The sequence below is a fragment of the Populus nigra genome, chromosome 7 (genome assembly GCF_951802175.1).
Source record: "Populus nigra chromosome 7, ddPopNigr1.1, whole genome shotgun sequence".
NCBI lineage: Eukaryota > Viridiplantae > Streptophyta > Magnoliopsida > Malpighiales > Salicaceae > Populus > Populus nigra.
In genome coordinates this window covers 19857319-19866995 of record NC_084858.1, presented here as the reverse complement: position 1 = coordinate 19866995, position 9677 = coordinate 19857319, and the positions used below count along the sequence as shown (strand labels likewise).

Here is a 9677-nt window from a genome sequence, read left to right as displayed (position 1 = left end):
TGATTCAACAAACTTCTCAATGTTGTTAAATATTCAAGAAATCAAATTGTGATTACATTAGAAATAAATATTCACACAAAATATTGATAATGACCATATTCGAACACCTATCCAATAACTATACAAACACAGAGAAACCCTAGGAAGAAAATGGTAGCTTAGTTACCTCCAAAAATTCTTCCCAGGTAGATCTTTAGCATATGAAAGACAACATGCATCTGCTTTACATTATAAATAGTCATCTAAAGCAATCCCACCTCACAAAAATCTTAACCCCCACACCTGGTCTGCCCATTTTCTCGAGGTCCTCTTCTATAACATATGTAAGAGATCCTGGACAATTTCAGATACAGGAGGCCTGAATTCGGGCTCCCCCTGCACACAAGAAAATCAATGAATATAAGGTTTACTTGTCCCTCTATTTAAGCAAAGTAACGTTAGAATGATAAATTTTATTACTTTCAAACCAAAATGCCAAAGAAAAAAGAGTTGAGAAAAGTGTATATTCTGTCATCACTCGCGATCTAATAAGAAGACGTCTTTACAGCTTTATTTTGCATAATATGGCATGCTCTCTTGTCCAACCCTTAGACACTCATAATCAGGTATCTTTTGTTGGAGAAAATGAATATCAAAGTACGAATAACGATAACCAAAAGTTTTCCATTCAAAGGCCTGCTGCTCCTGGTCCAAGACTAATAAATTTGGCATAATGCTCCAAGATGCAGAATCCACAATTCCAGAAACATGTAATTCAATTATGGATAATGTACCAAGAACGGGAAATTTTATATTCGAAGGAGAAGGAAACTTGCCTGTATACATCTAGATATTATATCAGCAAAACGTGATAAAGACTTCACAGGATATGCTCCATGTAGAGAGGGGTCGACCATCCTAGAAAGTGCATCTATATCATGAAGCTGGTGAATTGCCCATCTAACCAGAGATTGCTCCCCTCGACTCAGTGACCTACAGGTTTTCAGTGAGAGCACAATATTAGCTTAAAAAAAATAACTGGCAAGCTCAATTTGATCCATGATCAATGTGGAAGTCCCTTTCAAGGGACAAGTAACCTGTCATAGGATTTTCTCCCAGTGAGTAGCTCTAGCATCACAACGCCAAAGCTATATACATCACTACTGCAAGTATAACTTCCCAACTCAAGCTCAGGAGCCCCATAACCATGAGAAGTCAGGAAGCGCCCTGATAACTGAAAGGCACATTCTTCAACATCAGCAACAAATTACAAAATCACAACCAATGTCAAAATTGTAGCTTGAAGTGGACACGTCTTTGAGCTTTTTAGTGATAAATCAAGTTTTATTATCACTTGAGATTTTGCGTATCTCCTTGTGCATTCAATTTGAGATTTTGCAGTAATCCTACAAACTTGTCCTGAAAATTGATAAGTCTTAACAGAGTATCAGATGAGAGAACCAACTACTGCAGAAGCGTAAAAGAAATATATTTTTTGATACAGTGAGTAACTAAAACCTAGTTTTCACACCCCAAAGCATCCGTGTCTCTTGATCAAGATTCCAAGAAATCAAAACAAAGAAGATTAATTGAGATAAGCAATACATGCATCTCCTGGACTTCCCATTAGGAGCCATTACGTGAAACTACAAGCCCATATTTGTAGTGCTCCATATATACCTGAAGAAATAGAGACTGATTTATGCCTGAATTTCTTGACCAGGCATGACGATACCAATTACTTCTTTCCCAAACACCCAATGGATTAGCCATACTTTGTGCAAATTTATCAGCTAACTTAGAATTCCTTAAAAGCCTCAAACATATATTGATATCACAATTTGCTAGCAACTCCGCGTTGCTGCACAATTTAAAGATTTACCAATATCACTCATGGATTTCCATTTCGCTACGCATTTTCAAGCATTGACAACTGAACAGCAGCAAAATTTTCAGACCTAGCTTTTTAGACCACAGACCAAAACAATACCTCAGTTGCAGAGCCAGATGGTTTCAGAGGAGACAGACCACAGTCTGAGACACGTGCTACAAGCTTATCATCTAGGAGAATGTTGGAAGATTTAAAATTCCAGTGCACGATAGGTGGTTGGCAAACCTCATGCAGATACCTTACCAAAAGAAAAAAAGAAAGACAAACAGTTAGAATAATGAATAAAGTTTGGACACAGATGAAAGCATGCAAACCAAAATGAAGGAGGTAATGGACTTGTGAGACTTCTATGAACCACTTATAGGCCACCAGAATTAGAAATGCAACCAAAACAATTCATTTCAACCATCTAGTCTAATAAGATCTTGCACTTTTTAATTGAGTATCCAATTACAAGATTCATACCAAGGGTCCTCAGGTTTAGTTAGTTGGTAGCTCTACTTACTGGAGGGCTCTAGCAGCTCCTAGTGCCAGCCTGATACGCGCACTCCATGTTAGTTTCCTATGGATTTCCTCATCTGCATGCAATGCATCATACAGTGTCCCATTTTCGCAATACTTATAAACAAGTAGCCGTTGCCCATGCTCATTACAGGATCCCACAAACTCCAAGATGTTATCGTGTTGAATTTTAGATATACTAGAAACTAGTTGAAGAAATTCCTCATCAGTCTGTTGCTTGGAAGCTGCACCGTTTAGCTTCTTGACTGCCAGTAGCTACCGAAGATAACAAAAACAGAAAAAGAGAAGGTCAATAAATGGAAATCAGATGCCAGGTTCTAGTCATCATGTGCAGATCAGGAAATACACGGCTGTCCATGAGACAGAGATAAAAGAAATGCACGAGAGTATGAAATGGATTAAACTTGCATAAACTGTTAAAGGGCTGAAAGCATTTGAAGAATTCTCTAAACGTTTTAAACTGATGTCCTTCATACTTTCAACTGCATGTAATTGATTGTCCATGAAAGTATCCTACCCAAATATAATACAAAATTTGGCTCAAGACTCAGGAAAAGAAGAGAATTCCGCCGACAGAGTTCATATAAATGAAAACAAATGACAGCAATGTTCAAGTTAGGAAGCACAACTAAGTTCAGAATCAACTCAATTTAAGGACCTGCAATATAACAGTGGCATGAGAAAGCATGTGTAATTACATGAATGACACATGGCATCCCAAAATCAGTTCAGCGTTAGAGAAAGAATCTTACTTTTCCACCAGGAAGCTCAGCCCTGTAAACACTGCCAAGTGTGCCTTCACCAACAAAATTTTCTTCTGAAAAGCTGTTTGTGTACTTCTGAAGTGTTGCAATTGTGAAGATCCTTACAGAATATGAGTTCAAAGTCTCAGTCGAATGACTCTTTTTATGTGCTGTATGCCCAATAGGATTTGCAATGATAATGTCAGTAGGAACACTTGAGGGAGGTGCTGGCAGTGGCATAAAATTTGCAACCACGCCCGTCATATTTATCCCTTGATCCATCTTTTTCTTTGAATATGCAGCCATTCTCTTCAAATCCATATCCTGCTCACCCTGTGCCTTTGGATATGCTTCGTGCCTTCTGTTATCTGGTCCATATTGATCTTGCAGCTTTGCAATTGATTCTTTGGTAACTGCTCAAAGGACCTTCTCTCAGGCAAAAGGACACAAAAGAGGGTGGATAAATTTAGTGATTTTGAACAAGGACCAGCAATGATAAGGTTACCTTTCTCTTGATTGTTTCGTTCGAATGAAGATTTACTGTTGGGCTCATCTATACGGCTCTTATAAGTGCCAACATCATGCCTCTCAATGTCTATACTTTCTTTCCTTCCTCTATAGCATGTTGATATTAAAAGACATGATCCCAGTATGATAATAACTACTACCCCAGTAACAGCAATCCAAATGACCCTGTTAGATGTAAAGAATCCTTTAGATCTTTCATACTTTGGTGTTTCTGAGGCATAAGTCCCATTTGCCTGCTTCCAAGGTGCTTCTGCAGCAGGCAGCTTGCCTGGAAATGGAGAGAGGGCAGGTGGTGGAGAAAGAATAATAGATGTATTGAATGGATTTCCATCTTTTCTGCAAAGTGGATGCTACCATTTCAAGCAGTTGAACAAGTAGAGATTATACCAGATAAATTGAAAATGGCAAATAAAAAATTAAATAACTAAAGAATAAATAGCATCACCAACATGCAGAATTTCAGTGATGAGATTTTCGTGTCTATGAATTGACATGTTTCCTCTGCATCCCACTGACTTTTCTCCTTTTCTTTTTACCCTAACTATTAGTCTTGTACATTATTTTCTCTCTATAAAATGGCATTACTGACAAATAGCTTGTACATTGTGGCTTCACCTGAAATTTGGAATACCCAGCAGTTTCTCAGGTATAGGCCCAGAAAATAGATTGTTCTCCACATTCCTATGCAGAAACAAAGGGATAGTGTGTTAGTACAGCATATCATATTGACAAACAAGGAGATTCCTGCCTCACTGATGGAGAGTCAAGTAATGAATCAAACTGAGTATAGATCGGATTCTCTGTGTTTGTTCTTTCACCACTTGGATATACAGAACCCGTTCCCCCCTTACCAAACGGAAAAATAAGTATATGAAGAAAATAGAATAAAAATGGAATCCTTAAAAGAATTTCCAAGTAAAAGACATAAATCAAAAGAATACTAGAAGCCAGAAAGGTGGCTAGAAAGTTACAGATACTCGAGGGGGAGATCCTGTAGGACATCAAGGGTCCCAGTAAGTCTATTGTTCTGCAAATGCCTGTGATACGAAGATTATGTATTCATTAAATAACCGTTATTCGTTGCAGATTAGCAGCAAAAAGCTAAGAAATCTATGAGAGCCTCACAGTGTGGTGAGAGATGATAAAATTCCCATTGAAGGAGGCAGCTGACCACTCAAATTATTTCCAGACAGATCCCTGAACCAAAATAGACAAATACAAATAAAATCTGGAAATTTCTATCTTCAACAAGAACCATACAATTAACTTTAAAATGCCTACAAATTTATCAAACTTGTCATCTCTGGAAAGACATCTGGTATTTCTCCACTTAGCAGGTTATTGTGAAAAGATCTGAGGACAATAAAAGAAACTGGATTTCAAATGAAGAAACACACTGCAAAGGAAATACAATTCTACAATATGAAACAATTAACAAGTTTTTGTAAGAACATACAAGCCTAACAGTTGAGTTAATGAGTATAAAGTATCTGGAATTCTTCCACTGAACTGATTACGAGCAAGAGAACTGGAGCAGGGAAAAGAGAAAAGAAGACACGCACATTATTTACTCAAGGAAATGTAAATTTAAGGAAAGAGAAAGCATCATCAACAACTAACAATAATTTGCTACAACTGGTTTGCTAAACCAGAGATAAAAGCAAGGTTGAGGTTTACGCACAAATTCCTCAAGGTAGAGGGCAACGACAATGGAATGTCCCCTCCAATATGATTGTCACTAATATCTCTGCAACAAGAAGTAACAGAAAGTTCCATAAGAAGGTTTTTACAACAGGAACTCCAAAACCCCCATTTATAACACTGCATATAACATGTAATTAGCCATTGCCAACTCGTCAATTCTTAAAATCAAACCCAGATGATTCTAGTCATTAACCACCATCTTCAAATTGGTTCAAGATAAAATTAACCAATACTATATCTATGACTTGAAAGTGAAAAGCCATCATAAAAACATCATGGCTGTAAACGGATCAAGCAAAATTGAGGAATTATGGCACCAAACTCATTTACCCCCACCAATTTGATACTCACATAGACATGACCGGTGCACTTACATTTCTATGATTGATGTAAATAAACCGAAATCGCTGTTCAAGGTTCCACCTAAATTCAAGCCATTTAGTTTTCTGTAAGCAAAAAGATTTGATTACTGAGTTTGGTATTTTACCAATTGAAATTGAAGGAAGAAAAAAAGGTTAGAAATCGAACATACAACGATGTTATGTTTGAGAGAACACAACTAACTCCTTGCCATCCATCTAGACATGGGTCTCCTCCCAAGGCAATCCATCCAATCAAATTCGGATATTCCATGCTAACATACAAGCTATTCATTGCTATGACTGCAAAAGAAAGAAAAGAAATCGCATAAACTGAGGCTGCAGTTGTTATTGCATTAGAGAATTCGCAAAAAAATATGAATAAAAAATAAATAATACAGAGTTGGTAAAGCAAGAATGATCATAGCAAACGAGATTGGGCAAGCAAGTTGGATGACATAAACTACATCTGTCTAGTTATCAACAATGTGATAAAATTCAGTAAGTAATACATAATTAACATGTTTCCATAAACACAAATGAGCAAAGCATGGCAATATTTGCAAAATAAAAAAAAAACAAAAATTTATTACGGATGTCTTAAGCTAATGAAAATGAAGTGAATAATAAGACAAATCAAAGAAAATATTTAAAATTTAGAAACAAAAAGAGTATGACGAAGCAAAACATCAAAAACAGCACAACACAAAACCAAAAGAAATGAAAAAACACGAACCCAGAAGAGACAATGGTTTACCATCAAAAGGGTTAGTATAAGAAACAGAAAAGGAAGCCATGAAAGCCACCACCAAGACAAAAGCCACCCCACACTTGACAAACCCCATCAATGATCACTTGAAAAGACTCAAACTTTGCCTTCTTTTCTTCAATATTTTCTCACAAAACAAACATACACGATGTTTTGGAGCATAGGAATATAGAGAGAAAACAAGAGGAAAGGTTTTTGAACGAAAAAATAAAATATTTAAGATTTCAAAGAGAGAGACTAAGGGAAAGCAAATCAAAGAATATAATTGAATGCAGACAGAATTAAGTAGCAGCAGTGATTGAGAAAATCTTAAAAATCTTGTTGAGATCACAAGTACAGTAGAGTGAGTTCAGAGTTGGGGTTTCAGGGCCAGAGCAGTGCAGTGCAGTGCAGGGCAGGGCAGATGTGTTGTGTTTTAATGAAAAGAAGAGAACTTGAAAAAAGAAAGCAACGGCATAATTATGCTGTGGTACTCTATTCCATCTTTTGAGAATGAAATATTACTATGTACTTTAATTAAAGAGAAATAGAATATTGGCGGGGACTCTCCAAAAATGTGGATAAACTACGAGTTTTTTTTTTTTTTAATAGCGTAGGAAAAAAAAACGTATAATAAAATAACTTAACACATTTAACTATTTCAAATTATAAATTTAATAAACACAAGATTTAATAAGAGGAAAGGAAAAAAAAGAGAGAAAAAAGACCTTGAACTCATACTGATACTTTAATAATGACATTACAAGTATTGTTAAAAAAATTTTGATGAGACGAATTCAACAATACAAAAAAAAAATCATCAATGATGACCGGAATAGGTCAAACAAGCAGCCCAAAAGCAAGTAAGCTTGACATCTTTGACCAGCTCATATGACTCATTATGCTTACTAATTATGATCTTTTTTAGTGTCGTTGGATTCGTCACGTCAAGACTTTTCCAACAATATTAATGGTGTTATCATCCGAGTTTTGGTGTGTCTCCTAAATCTTTTTATTTCTAACCTTTTCTCTTTCATCTCTCTTCACAAATTACAAAGAGAAGAGGAAAGAAAAAAAAACAATGAGAAAAAAAAACATTGGAGGCACATCAAAGCTCTAATAATGACACAATAGGTATCATTGGAAAGATTTCGACGAGACAAATTCAACAACACCAAAGAAGTTCACAAATGGTGAACAGAGAGGGTCACACGAGCTATCCAAAGATGTCAGGGCTCACTTGCATTTGGGCTACTCATGGGGCCCACTCTAGGGTACACGAGATCTTGGTGTTGTTGGATTTGTTTCATTGAGATCTTTCTAACAGCACTGATGGTGTTATTATTGAAGCTTCGATGTGACACCAGGATCCTCTTTATTTTTCTTTTTTTTCTCTCTCTTCTTATTAAAATTTTAATCGCAAATTGATTCATATGTGACTCTCTTTCTATATTATTTTTCTAAATATTTTTTGTATTATATTATTTTATTAAATTTTTTTAGTATGCCAGAGTCCAAAAACACTCCATAAAACCATACTCTTGTTTTTATAAATTATGATTTTAAAGAAAATTTAGCCAAGTAACTAAGCAAGTGAATTAGCTGCTCCTACGAAGGAAGTTTCTAATTAAATAATCTAGATGTGGGTATCTTTTCTTAGGAAAGAACTCTACGGTTTGCTTTTGCAAAAGAAACTTAATGTTCACTTATTAAAAATGTATTTATGTATCCATTCTATTTTATATTATAATAGTTTTTGTTTTTTTACAATCATGAAAAGAAAATATTTAATTATAATAAAAAATCAAGTCAATTTAAAATTAAGTTGTTAGGTGAGGTCTCAAGAATAATTTTATATTATTCTCTAACATACCTCCTAAAAAATCAGAGTGGTGAGATTTGAACATGTAATGTTTGATCATTAAAGTTTTGATATCATATTAAAGAATTAACTCAACTTAAAAACTTAAGTTATTAGGTAATGACTCGAGAATAGTTTTATATTAATCTGTAACAAGTTGGTTAAATGGTTTTTGGTTTTTTACTAGGTCCCATGTGCATAATTACATTTCAAACATTGATTTTGTAGAAACTAAAATAATTTATTTTTTCATTCATGAATATTTATGTTTTTCATTTATTTTGCATGTAAAGATTCATCTCATTACAAATTTAACCAAATATATATTTTTTAAAATCTATTTTTTAAAAACCGTAATTAAAAATATTTTTTTAAACCTATTTTTTATACCGCGATCACAAAAACTACCGAAATACAAACACTTAATAAAATGGTCTCTTATATATTCATAAAAAGATTTCACAATCCATTTGTATAAAGTGAATTTCAGTTGATTTTTTAAAATTCATTTGACAAATAAGATTCATAACTCGCACGTACAAAGATTAGTATATAAAAATAAAAGATAATTAAATTTAATTATATATGATAAATTTTAATTATTAAGTTATTAATTAACTGTAGGCTAGTTGATATTAATGTCCCCTCCCCCATTAAAAACCGAGTTTAAACTTCTCATTTGGAATATTAAAAAAAAAAAAAAACTATTGATCTAAATTCAATGACTTGAACTTCTTGAAAGACGCTAAAGATGTTTTACAAAAATCCAATAATCTCAATCCATGAAAACCCGTGGCATAAAATTGCGACTGTTTGTTCTTTATTTGGTTTCCATAAATAGCTTTTATTGTTTTCTATTTTGGTTTTGATATATAAATATTTTTTAAATGAATTTTATATAGTAAAAGTAAATTTATTCCCAAATCATCTATATATTCTTAATCTAATATCTTCCTTTTCTTTTTTAATATTAGCTCTATTTTTATTCTTTGCTGTTTACTAAGAGAAATGTCGGGATTTAAACATGATTATTCTTTTTCATTATGTAATAATAATTAAATAAATTAAAATGGTTAAAACCCAAATCTGCATTTCTTAATTCTGAATTAAAAATAATAATTTGCATGTATTGAAACTTGAAAGTGATGTTAAAAGGAGGAGGACAGTTCAGGTGTCGACTCCATCCAACTATCCGTACCTTCCATCAAGAAACCTCCATCGACCAAACAAATCACAGAGATTGCAGAAAGAAAGAGACACCAGCAATGGCTGCTCACATCCATGCATCTAACCCTAGCCTTCGGTCCTGAATTCTCACGTCACTTCTTCATCCATGTCAACG

The 9677-nt window shown here is 34.3% G+C and overlaps 1 protein-coding gene across 3 annotated transcripts; it reads right to left on the bottom strand.

Moving 5' to 3' along the window:
- Positions 1-6968, bottom strand: LOC133698420 (protein STRUBBELIG-RECEPTOR FAMILY 3-like). 3 transcript variants are annotated; one of them, XM_062121328.1, is made up of 16 exons: positions 6833-6968; positions 5900-6029; positions 5742-5813; positions 5345-5410; positions 5120-5191; positions 4945-5016; positions 4789-4860; positions 4635-4700; positions 4279-4344; positions 3641-3999; positions 3145-3548; positions 2376-2647; positions 1970-2108; positions 1077-1213; positions 816-972; positions 1-375 (listed from the first exon to the last, which is right to left on the bottom strand). In XM_062121328.1, the coding sequence occupies exons 2-16, from the start codon at positions 6019-6021 to the stop codon at positions 313-315; spliced, it is 2139 nt and encodes a 712-aa protein (XP_061977312.1). In that variant the 5' UTR covers positions 6022-6029; positions 6833-6968; the 3' UTR covers positions 1-312. The 3 variants fall into 3 exon arrangements, with proteins under 3 accessions (XP_061977312.1, XP_061977311.1, XP_061977313.1); XM_062121327.1 differs by having other exon boundaries at positions 6484-6964; XM_062121329.1 differs by lacking the exon at positions 6833-6968 and adding an exon at positions 6126-6307.
- Between the last annotated feature and the right edge of the window lie 2709 nt (positions 6969-9677).